General features: G+C 40.5%; 1 protein-coding gene across 1 annotated transcript in view; it reads right to left on the reverse strand.

The window, feature by feature from the left end:
- Positions 1-12,500, reverse strand: part of LOC144955988 (uncharacterized) — a 51,509-nt gene that overhangs the window by 19,996 nt on the left and 19,013 nt on the right. Inside the window, exon 8 of the mRNA XM_078886252.1 lies at positions 11,750-11,886. Within this exon, the coding sequence (XP_078742378.1) occupies positions 11,750-11,886 (137 nt within the window). The remainder of the gene's footprint in view (positions 1-11,749; positions 11,887-12,500) is intronic.

Below are 12,500 nucleotides of genomic sequence, written 5' to 3' on the forward strand. Positions count from 1 at the left end.
ACGTCGATGTGTTTTTCTTTTTTTTTTTCTATTAATGTATTTATTTTTTAATTGTCTTTTTTGTTGGCTGATGAAGGGTTTTGAGCCAGAAACGTTCCATGTTAGCTATTATGTTCTTTTTTGAAGCTGTTATGTTCATTTTTGTCAGCAAATACGTAGGGCTCATAAGTAATGAATAAGTAAGGCGATGTGTCATTTGGCAGGCCAATACATAGGTATGTGAATAAACTAGTAAGGATGTAAGTAGGTAAATAAATAAGTTGTCGATTTGATTCAAACTTTAATTAGGAAAATTGGCAATCCACTTCACAAATCAAAACATATTCAGTAACTAACAAAACCAGCATAATCATATAATTGTTAATTTTAAAAAATCAAAATAATATATAGTTTATTACTGTAGATGAATATGATGATGATTATGATGATGATGATGATGATGATGATGATGATGATGATGATGATTGTGATGATGATGATGATTGTGATGATGATGATGATGATGATGATGATGATGATGATGATGATGATGATGATGATGATGATGATGATGATGGTTTGATGAAGATGAAGATGATGATTGTTGTTATTATTATTATTATTATTATTATTATTATTATTATTATTATTATTATTATTATTATTATTATTATTATTATTATTATTATTATTATTATTATTATTATTATTATTATTATTATTATTATTATTATTATTATTATTATTATTATTATTATTATTATTATTATTATTATTGCCGCGTCTATGTAGAAGAGTGGCAAGTAGGAGTAAAATACTAACGAAAGAGTGAGAATGGAAAGGCTTCGTAGGGGAGTAGAGTACCAAGTAGGAGTAGAGAGATAGGAGTCAGAAACTCTGATGCCACTTTATTTTTCCCTGTTATAGTCGAGTAAAGCTCCTGACAACTCAACAGGTAGTAAGAAAATGGTTTTACGTTTAAAGAAATAGGAAGCAGAAGTAGTGGTAGATTATTGGCATGTTATATAGGAATAGGTAGGTTCAGAAGGTAAGTATTAATCCCCGTTAAAGAAGAAGTACTTTAATATAAATCAACAGAATTGCCTTATAAAATATCAAGTTAACACATAATTAGCTAAAAAAATATTTGTGCTGTTAATTAAGTAAATTTGGGCCATGGGTATTTAATTTCCATCCCGTGTCACAAACTATTCATTTTTCTTTGTAAGGATGCTTATCTTAGATGTGAACTGGTGGCGGCGCTAAGGTTTTCTCTGTTATATGGGACAGGAGCAGTTCCCTTACAGTAGTCTCAGTAGATCGATTGTAAGATTCCACTCTGTATCACTTGTAGCCAAATAGATATTTACATGTTCTCCACGTGTATGTTTGGTCGGTACCCCGATGCATGTTTGGTCGGTACCCCGATCTGTGAAAATACCGGTGCAAATCTTTGACATAGTTGCAACAGTTTTTATATTCCTTATGAATAGTGGTGCCGTGGGGGATATCAATTAATACCCTTCACATCACCACTGTTTTAAGTTGTATAAGTAATTTAATTAACGGGACACGTGAAAGTCCGTGGGATGGGGAAAGATATGTATCATGAGCGCATAACAATCAATACATATAAATACTGAATAGAACTATCGTGTATTAGCGATAGCTCATTGGTAAATGCAATTCGTGTCATGTAATTCATTCATTTGGAAGGCATGCATACATATACAATAATATATATATATATATATATATATATATATATATATATATATATATATATTAATATATAGATAAAGATAGTGAATTAATTTTGTTATAATAACACGAGTTATCAATTACTGTTAATAACATGAGTTATGGATTTCTATTATTTTTGGTTGTGTCTATTTAGGGCCACGCAAAACACAATATCAAGTATTACTCCTACACACACACTACTTTAAATGGCATTAATTAATGATATCACAATGTAAGTCCATCACCTACCCCTATTCACACATTTTTTTCGCAACGTAGAATTTTCGAGTTCCATATAAAGGCAGTGAGTGCTAAGCAGGTTGAATGGGAGGGAGAGAGATGAATCATTTTATTGTTTATACATATTTCTCACAGGAGTTAGTGAATCCCAAGGAACCAATGTTTTTCCAGGATTTGGCCTTGCCTGGTTTATGACTGGTGGTTTTCTTGAGACCAATCGTATTCTGTGTTTCATCATTGTAAGCGTCTTGTAATCTTGTGAATTGCTAATTAGGTCGATTCTTATGCGTATTTGCCACGGCGGTCAAACCAGATGGCTCTATACCGCCTAACACCTACGTGTGAATTAACAAATTATCAATATGGGGTCGATTTCGTAGCTAAGCAGATGGCCTTTCAATGCAGTGTCAATCCCGTGTTATAGCAGATGGTCTTGTAATTCTACCTAGAAACATAACAATTAGCATATTGGGAGACGCTGTGAGAATATGTATTGATTTATTTACAATCCTGGGAAAGTTAAGAAGGATTTGAAATATGTCACTACATTTATGGTGGTTTGATGATGACAATGATGATGATGACGATGGTGATGATGATGATGATGATGATGATGATGATGATGATGGTGGTGGTGGTGATGATGATGATGATGATGACGATGATGATGATGATGATGATGATGATGATGATGATGATGATGATGATGATGATGATGATGACGATGATGATGATGATAATGATGATGATGACGATGAAAATTGTTATGGTGTATTATTATTATTGAGTTATTGTCCTTTGCAATTGTATTACCAATTTTATATTTCCATAAATAATACAATTAATTACATTTAGTTACTTCTAAATAATGTCACAATTGAATATATTTTAAGAATACATTATATTCGTATCATTAATTGACTACACTTGTACATTAACGTTATACTACATAACGTATATTCCTGTTTATGTATATTTCTATACTGCCATGTTTAATATTACTATGTATGTGATATATAATTTAAAGAGTTGGAAATAAAGTAGCTTTTTGATTGGCCACCGATGAGTGTCTTCCCTGTCAGGGAAGACACGGTGGGGGCAGGGAAGACACTCATTGCTGTTCATTACCAGTTCCAATCTATCCCCATAATTTAGCAATAGCCCAACAACAACCGACCACAAACAATAAATAAGCCCACAAGACGATTGGCCCGTGAACTCAACATCAAACCAACATAAACATTTCAGAAACTCCCCCCCCCCCACCCAACCTAAAACCTAAACCTAGCCTCCCTTCTACAAATAACCCCATATTATAGAAGTTCGAATATTTCGGTCAGCTGATAGGCTGCAGACTTTCAACTTCCACACCAATCAAAACCCACAGAATCCACCACCACCCCCCCCCCCTCTATTAAACCTCTATCAGTCCCAGACACACTTCTCTAAACACATTACAAACAGCTCTTAATCATCAATAAACCGATTAACCGATTGGTTTAGGATCCTTGCAATCCATCAATCAGAACATCACAATTTATCTCTTCTCCACATCCAACCGTGATCTGCTATTTATTTGTTAAATTATCTAAAAGAACAACAAAATCATTACAAACCACCAACCCAATATATCCCCTAACTGCCCAATTAACCCCTCACCCTCCATGAACTCTTCAGACAACATTAATATTTCAATCTTTTATTTCATCCTTTAACAAAAAAAAATTATAACGAACGATACAGAAGCAGTAAATGCCAAAGCCTTTCTACTGCTACTACCACTAAACATAAGTTTGATGTTGAGAATGCCTGATAATAAACCTAACAAATACAATTGTTACTAATTAAGAGAGTTATTAGATAGGATGGCCTGGGTTTAGAATTTTTTATTTAAAAAGTGTCTTCCCTGTCAGTTATGCAGAGAGATCCATCGGGGTCGACCCGGAAGAACAATGATAAAAAGGAAAAAGAAAGAAAAAAAAAGAAAATAAATACAGCGGAATAAAAACATACTGTTTGTGCTTTTTGGCCAACAGTCACAACCCCCCCCCCCCCCCCCGCCTTACTCCCCCCCCCCCCAAAGACCTGACTCTAACCTTAATTTTAAAAATTTAACCAAATTCATAACGTAACACAATAACCAATGCTGCATAGGGAAAGACCACGTGCACAGTAGGTAAAACAGCTAATGACGCTCGGCTAGAGAGCGGGAAAGTGGGTGGCCACCCTTGGACTCCTTAGGGAGCAAGGGAATAGGTACTAACAATTAATCCAAATTTTCTTTAAAACATAATCATATTCATTATCACTCTCATCTGTCGCCATAATTTTATAATAGCCCAAGAATAACAATCAAAACTGAAATGGCACGTACCAACAACTTCCACCAATCAAAACACAGAGAATCCAACATCCCCGAACTTGTAACCTCCATCAGTCCATACAAATTTTCTCCAAAAAAACCACAAAAAATCATGCAACCAACAAACTGATTGGTTCCGGTCCACCAGGATCTACCAATCAGAACATTATAATTAACCCCCCCCCCTCCACATCTAACAATATCTACATTAACATGAACCCTAAAAGAGTAATATAATTACAAATTACCAACCCAATAGATCCCCTAACTGCCCAATTAACCTATCACCCTCCATGAACCCTTCAAGTAATATTAAGAATTTTATATTTTATTTCATCTTTTAAAAGAAAAGAGAGAGAATTAACAAATAAATAAGCAAATATAATAGATAATAAGAAATCTGATAGTTAACGAATGATACAGTGGCACAAATGACATAGTTATTCCACTGCTACTGACTCTAAACATGTTTGATATCAAACCTAACTAATAAAATTGATACTAATTAAGAGGGTCATTAGATAGGATGGCCTGGGATTAGAAAAATAAATTTTAAAAAAAGAGTGTCTTCTCTGTCAGTCATTTTATGCACTGCCTTTGGTGCATAACAGTGGCGACGAGGATTCCAGCTGTAGGTCGCATGAAATCACTGTCTCGCTAAGCTTTACTTAGCACCCACTAGTCCTTTTAAGGACTGCCAACCCACGAAGGGGACTGCCGACCCTGCCTCCGGACAAAGAAGGACGGGCCCTGCCCTGCTCTACCTCCGGACGAAGAAGGACAAGCCTTGCCCTGGTTTGCCTTCGGAGGACGGACGAGCCTTGCCCTGGTCTGCCTCCGGACGAAGGACGAGCCCTGCCCTGGTCTGCCTCCGGACGAAGGACGAACTTGAGGAGTCTACCCTGACCTGCTAGACGAGCGAGGGAGACCTGCCTGCCTTGCCGTGCCAGACGAGCGAGGGGGACCTGCCTGCCTTGTGCTAAATGAGCGAGGGAGAGGACGTGACTGTTTTGCCGTGTCAGACGTGCGAGGAGGACCTGTCGTAACCTACCTATCTTGCTGTGTCGGACAGAAGGACAACTTACCAGCGGAGTCGGACGTGTATGTACAGCTACGTTTCGACTTGCTGAGAGGGAAGACCGTCCATTGGCTGCTTTGAAAGAATCATCAGGTCGTGACTGCCTGTCGTGACAGACGTGCCAGGAGTACCTGCCGTGTCAGACGGGTGACCTACTTCTTTGTGTATTGGACAGCACAAAAACCAACCAGCGGAGTCGGGCGTATCGAGCTGCTGACTGTCCATTGGCTGTTTTGGACGTTTTCATGAGGACGAGCCTGTCTTGCCGTGTCGGACGTGCGAGGAGGAACTGCCGGGTCAAACGGTTGACCTACTTGACTTGCTGTGTCGGACAGCAAGGATTACCGGCGGAGTCGGATGTGTATTTGCATCGACGTATCGGCCTGCTGATCGTTCATTGGCTGCTTTGGACGTTTCGTTATGTCTACACGAGCAGCATGGACGAACGAGGAGCTCATTGGGCTATTGCATGATCAGATGGCCCAACAACAACAGCAGATAGAAATGCAGCGTCAGCAGATGGAAATGTTAATGGCCTTGGTGATGGATCGATCCAAGTCGTCAGTGACCAACACCAGGTTCTGCGAGTTTGATTCAAACGGAGCTGTGGATGGACTATTGGTCACGTTTCCAGACGTTCATAAAGGCCAACTCCGTTCCATCGGACATGATTGCGGAGATTTTTCTCACCAACCTGTCGTGTGCCATCTTCAAGCTGCTGGCAAAGCTGACGTGACCGAGCGTTCCTCCCAAGGATGTCAACGAGTTATCGATGGACGAGATCCAGCAGCACATGGTTGACCATTTCAACCCCAAAAGATCCGTTGTTCGGGAGCGTTACAAATTCTGGACACAAACAGAAAGGAAGCCAGGAGAGACTGTCCACGAGTTAGCTGCCAGGATGCGGCAAGAGGCAGCTACATGTGATTTTGCCTCGATCAAGGACCCGTTGGACGAGCAATGAGGACTCGATTCGTTTGCTCGATCAACAGCGAGGCTACCATCAAGGCCTTGTTTAAATTAAAGGACGACGAGCTGACGTTCAATCGAGCCATTTAGATCGCCGCAGAAGTGGAGGAGGCTGGAAAAGTTGCCAGAGAGACGGTCGGCACATCAAATGCCGATGTGTTTAAGTTCCATCCAAATCGTAATCCGGCTCGTAAACAGCCCACGGCGAATAACAAACCGTCTCCAAAGATCAACCGCCAATCAAAATCAACGGAGAACAGGAACCAGAAAACCCAATGCTACCGGTGCCTCGGGAACCACTCAAGTGATGCCTGTTGATTCAAGGAAGCCCTTTGCCACCAATGCGGCATTACGGGCCACATAAAGTCTGCCTGTCAGAAGAGAAGTCAACATCAACCAGTAAAGACGGTGACAAAGGTCAAATGGAATGCGGCGCGACCTTTGTGGAAAACCTGCTATCTAAACGATGTGTCAGTCGTCTTCGAGGTTGACACTGGTTCCAGGGACAACATCATTTTGGAAAAGACCTGGAAGAAGTTACGACGGCCTGCACTGTCACCACCTGCGTGCAAATACCGTTGTGCTTCCAACGCAGACGTCCCAGTGATTGGTGTTGCCAGCCTGTCGACCTCAACATTTCCGGAACCCGAGGGCGTGATTAGACAAAAATTGTCGTAACAACTTTGGATCTGATTCTCCTTGGCCAAACAGCGATTACAGATCTTGGACCGTCGGTAGATGCCCTCATTCATTCCAACGGCAGAGATATCGTGACACAGTGACAAGTGAAACTAAACCTGATTGGTCAATTCAGTCGGCATGCAAACAGCTTTGCTATGAGTTTTCAGACCTTTTCAAACAAGAGTTGGGAACATTTAAAGACTTTGAACTGGAAGTCAAGTTCAAAGCAGACGCTACTCCAGTTTTTCACCGTCCTCGGGCAGTACCCATTGCAATCCAGGAAGACTTGGACCAAGCGCTACAAGCTGACATCTCCAAAGGCGTTTGACAGTTAACCAAGTTCAACGCTTATGGTACTCCTATCGTACCAATAAAGAAGAAGACTGCCCCTGGACAAAACAGAACTAGCATCAGGGTCTGCGGAGATGACTCGGTGACCGTGAATCCTCAGTTGGAACCGCATCGCCATCCCATGCCTACACCTGAGGATCTGATGAGAAAGCTCGGACGTGGTTATGGATTTACATAAATCGACCTCGCAGATGCCTACAACCAGATCTGTCTTGGATCAGAGTTGCAGAAGAGACTTGCCCTCAGCACAAACAAAGGCGTTTTACTGCAAAAGCGTCAACCGTTTGGAATCAAGTCGGCTCCTGGTTACTTACTTCCAAAAGATTATTGACAGATTGATCCAAGATCTGCCGGGCGTTGCTGCTTACTTGGACGACATACTCGTCAGTGGAGACAAAGCTGAACAGCATCTACGTAACCTTAGAGGCCTATTTCAACGCCCGCAAGACTCGGGCCTTCTATGCAGACTAGAGAAATGTGCCTTTGCCCAACCACGGGTGGAGTACCTTGGACACTTCTTCTTCTTCTAGGTTTCATGCCTGGTCCAGGCTTCGGATACTGCATGAATTATCTCTCTCCATTCCTCCCTGTCTCTTGCTTTTTCAAACAGCTCTTGGATTGTTAGGTTGGTGAAGCCCTTCAGTTGGTCTATGAGTGTTTTTCTTTGTCTCCCCCGGGCGCGTTTACCAGGTATTTTTCCACAACTTGCCAGGTATTCATTCTTATCTTTCCTTACTATGTGTCCGAAAAAGGATAGTTGTCGATCCACTATTAAGGGCATTAGTTTCCTTTGTTGGTATGTTTGTTTTAGCACTTCTTCGTTCGTTTTGTGTGCGTTATACGATATTCTCTGCACCCTTCTCAAGCACCACATTTCAAAAGCTTCAATGTTCTTTTGTGTTTCTGCATTTGTAGTCCAGCTTTCGCATCCGTATAACAAGATTGGCCACACGTAGCACTTCAAGACTCGGAATCTAATCCCGAACGACATCTGTTTGTTTTTCAAAATGTTTCCCAGGTCCATGAAGGCCTGTTTGGCTTGAGTTATTCTTGCTCGTATGTCTCGGTTACATCTTCCATCTGTTGTCACTATTGAACCTAGGTATTTAAAACTTTCTACGTTGGTAAGCTGCTCGCCGTGAATCGTTATATTGCAGGTGTTGTTGTTTTCGGGGTTTTTCTGTATTACCATGCATTCTGTTTTGGTGATATTCACTTCCATTCCCTTGGCTTCACTATCTACTACCACTTTGTCAACAATCTTTTGAAGTTGGATTTCTGATGTTGCAACATCAGAAATCCAAAAAACCTTGGACACTACCTGTCTAGAAATGGCGTCTTGAAAGGTCCAAAAGCAGATGCCATTCAAAGCATGCCAGCTCCAAAGAACGTTTCCAGCCTCAGATTTTTCCTTGGGCAAGTGCAATTTTACAGCAAGTTCTTGCCCAATATCTCTACAACACTGGAACCGTTATATCGTCTGACGAAGAAAGATGTGAGATGGAAATGGGGACCGGAAGAACAGTCTGCCTTCCGGAAGACCAAGGAAATGCTTGAATCTGATACCGTGCTTGCACATTTCGACCAATCGTTGGAAGTTGGAATCTCGTGTGACGCATCAGAAGTTGGCCTTGGAGCTGTCCTATTTCACGGTTACTCCGATGGCAGTGAACGACCTATTGCTAACGCATCGAAGAGTATGACCGCCTGTCAACGGAAATACAGCCAAATACAGAGAGAAGCATTGACCATCATCTTTGCCTTGAGCAAATTTCACCTATTCTTATGTGGCCGAAGATTCATTTTGGTAACAGACCACAAGCCGCTGATCTCTCTGTTTGGCCCATCAAAGCCGATCCCAGCACTGGCAGCAAACAGACTGGCAAGATGGGCACTTACCTTGAGCCAGGTCAATTACAAAATCGAGTACCGAAAGACGTTGGACCACGGAAATGCCGACGCTTTGAGTCGTTTGCCATCAGGACCTGACCAAGTATTCGACAAACGAAAGACCGGAGATGATTCGTCAACAATCTGCGCCATTCAGATGGTATCTCCCTCTCACCCTGATGAGCTGACTAAAGAATCCCAGGACGACCCAGTGCTATCGGCTGTCTTCAAATACTTGGAAGAAGGATGGCCAAAGAAGATGACGCCCAACAAACAAGAGTCCTTGTCAGTTGGGTCGTTCAGCAGATTTAAAGACTTCCTTACCTTATCGAATGGTTGTTTGTTCTATGGTGATCATGTGGTGGCTCCGAAAAAGCTTCAAGAACGCATTCTTCAAGTACTACATCTGGGCCATTTTGGAATGCAACGAATGAAACAGCTAGCCAGATTAGTTGTATACTGGCCGCGAATCGACACAGCGATTGTCAACACCAACAGAGGATGCATGTCGTGTGCTGAGAACCAAAACATGCCTCCAAAACAGCCGGTATACCCATGGATTATGCCCGACAAACCATGGGAACGTGTCCATATCGACCACGCAAAGGACACAACTGGCTCGTGATGGTAGATGCATACTCCAAATATACGTGTGTCCACCAGATGACATCCATCACCACGAAGGCGATAATTCAAAAGCTGGACGAGGATTTTTCGCATTTTGGCTACCCATATACCATCGTCACTGATAATGCGCAGTACTTCTCGTCAGCTGAGTTTGCCAGTTTCTGTGAGAGCCGGGGTATTCAACACCTACAGGGAGCCCCGTATCATCCAGAGAGGTGCAGCTGAGAGACTGGTACATTCATTTAAAAAGTCGCTCAGGAAGTCCAGCCTCAGTACTTGTGAGGCCTTACATGAGTTCTTGATCCAGTATCGGAGAACTCCCCTGTGCAGCGGCTATAGCCCATGCGAACTTCTGATTGTCGACAGATACGGGCGAAGATAGATGTGCTCCTGCCTCACAACCGTGAAAATCTTCGCTCGTCCAGGAAAGCAAAGTTCACCGTGAACAGCTAGTGCTATGCCCTGTCTTTTTAGAAGGGGCGTAGGGACAAGTGGGTGCCAGTGGTCATAACATCAATCGTTGGAATTCGAATGTTCGATGTGAAAATTGTGCCGGATGGTCCTACATTGAGAAGACACGTCGACCAACTGCGCACACGCCACAGTAGTTAATATGTAGTGATTATATTATAATTGTGACAACGAGACTCATGATATATTGTAACAGATTATTCCGGTGCATGGACTGTCAAATGGACTTTGATACAGTGTATGTGATCAACCGGACATTAAAAATAGTATTGTTCGTACGGACTTTTAAATGTTAATCGCAACGCCGATCCTATGGATGTGTAACATAGAATTTCAAATTAATTTTGAAATAGTGTTTAAACGGACTGTTACGATATGTGTGTCTATGTAAATGTTTTGATAGTTAAGCCTTCAGTATCCTTCAGGCTAGAAGGGAGGTGTTATGGTGTATTATTATTATTGACTTTTTGCCCTTTGCAAATGTATTACCAATTTCATATTTCCATTAATAATACAATTAATTACATTTAGTTACTTCTAAATAATGTCACAATTGAATATATTTTAAGAATACATTATATTCGTATCATTAGTTGACTACACTTGTACATTAACGTTATATTACATTACGTCTATTCCTGTTTATGTATATTTCTATACTACCATGTTTAATATTACTAAGTCTGTGATATATGATTTAAAGAGTTGGAAATAAAGTAACTTGTTGATTGGCCATGAGTGTCTTCCCTGTCAGTCTTTGTGTGCACTGCCTTTGGTGTATAACAATAATGATGATGATGAAGCATATTAATAAGCGATCATATAAGTAGATAAGTAAAGCCGGTGTCAATATTGAATTTAAAATCAAAATTAACAGAAAATGTGTTCATTTATCAAAATAGAAAAACAGCATTGATTATTTCCAAAACTAAAATATGTCAATTTATTCCAATTTATTTTAGATTCAATTTCCAGCTTTTTGTGGACCCAATTATTGTTTAGAGAATAAGGCATAGATCGACGTGTACTTATTTGTAGGTCCGATAACCCAATAAATAATGGGCTCATTGTTTTAATGGAAATCTAAAAAAAATTAATGACGCAAAATATTTTTTCATCTCTGTATTCCTCGAGCCCAATAACACAACGAGCTTTCGAGTATGTGTTACTGCACGATAAAAATATAAATATATATATAAATACAAAGAAATGAAAAAATACGTTTATTCTACCCCTCCAAGTAAGATTATTAGACATTTTGTAACCAAATGGTATGGTATTAGTACACCATAATTTGTATCTTTCTCCGTCTGCTTAAATGACAAGCTCAATTCAATTATATAAATAGAATGACTTACACATAAGATCGCCGACCAAAACCGGTATACAGGTCAGATGAAACTCTAAGACTTTGTTCAACTGTCGTTGCAACAAATAATGATGACAGTTGGTCAGCGTGAGTACTTGTAAACAATCCACAATTAGGCCCACCTTCCTGATGACTCACAAAAAATGGACGAAGCATGAATACTTTACGAAACATTGATGTGACATAGGAAAAAAAATGCCTTATAGATATGTACGGTCTCCATAAAGTTTTTCCATGTTTAATAATAATACGTTTGCGAAGGTACGGCCTGACACTAGAACCCACTAGGAGTTATAGTTTGACGTTATTTTAAAGGTTTGTGCAGTCCAAGTGAGTTGTCGTTGGTAGAGCTCAAGGAAAACATGTGATTCCATTGCTTAAACTATTGAATACAACTCACGATTTGTTTTCGTTTGTGTGCCAAAGACTTGTCTTTTGACGCCATTTTTTTTTTGTCAGTGTCAGGCTATGAGCAATGATGGCTACGGCCTGAAACTGACCAGATAATGAAATCAAAAGAGAAGCAAATGCTTACAAATTGTCGTTATATATTTAATAATCAAAATAGTAAGAACAAATATTAGAAAAGTGCTCCATATCTATCTCCTGCGGCTATGTGGTCTTGTGGTATGACACTCGCTTGGGATCGGAAATTCCTGGGTTCGATCCTCGCTCAGCGCATAGTTGAGTCCTCGGAAGAGGCTCTTTACTCACATTCTCTCACCGTACTCAGGTGTAAA

This window comes from Berghia stephanieae, chromosome 10 (assembly GCF_034508935.2).
Source record: "Berghia stephanieae isolate SIO BIC M18660-M18661 chromosome 10, UCSD_Bste_1.3, whole genome shotgun sequence".
Lineage (NCBI taxonomy): Eukaryota > Metazoa > Mollusca > Gastropoda > Nudibranchia > Aeolidiidae > Berghia > Berghia stephanieae.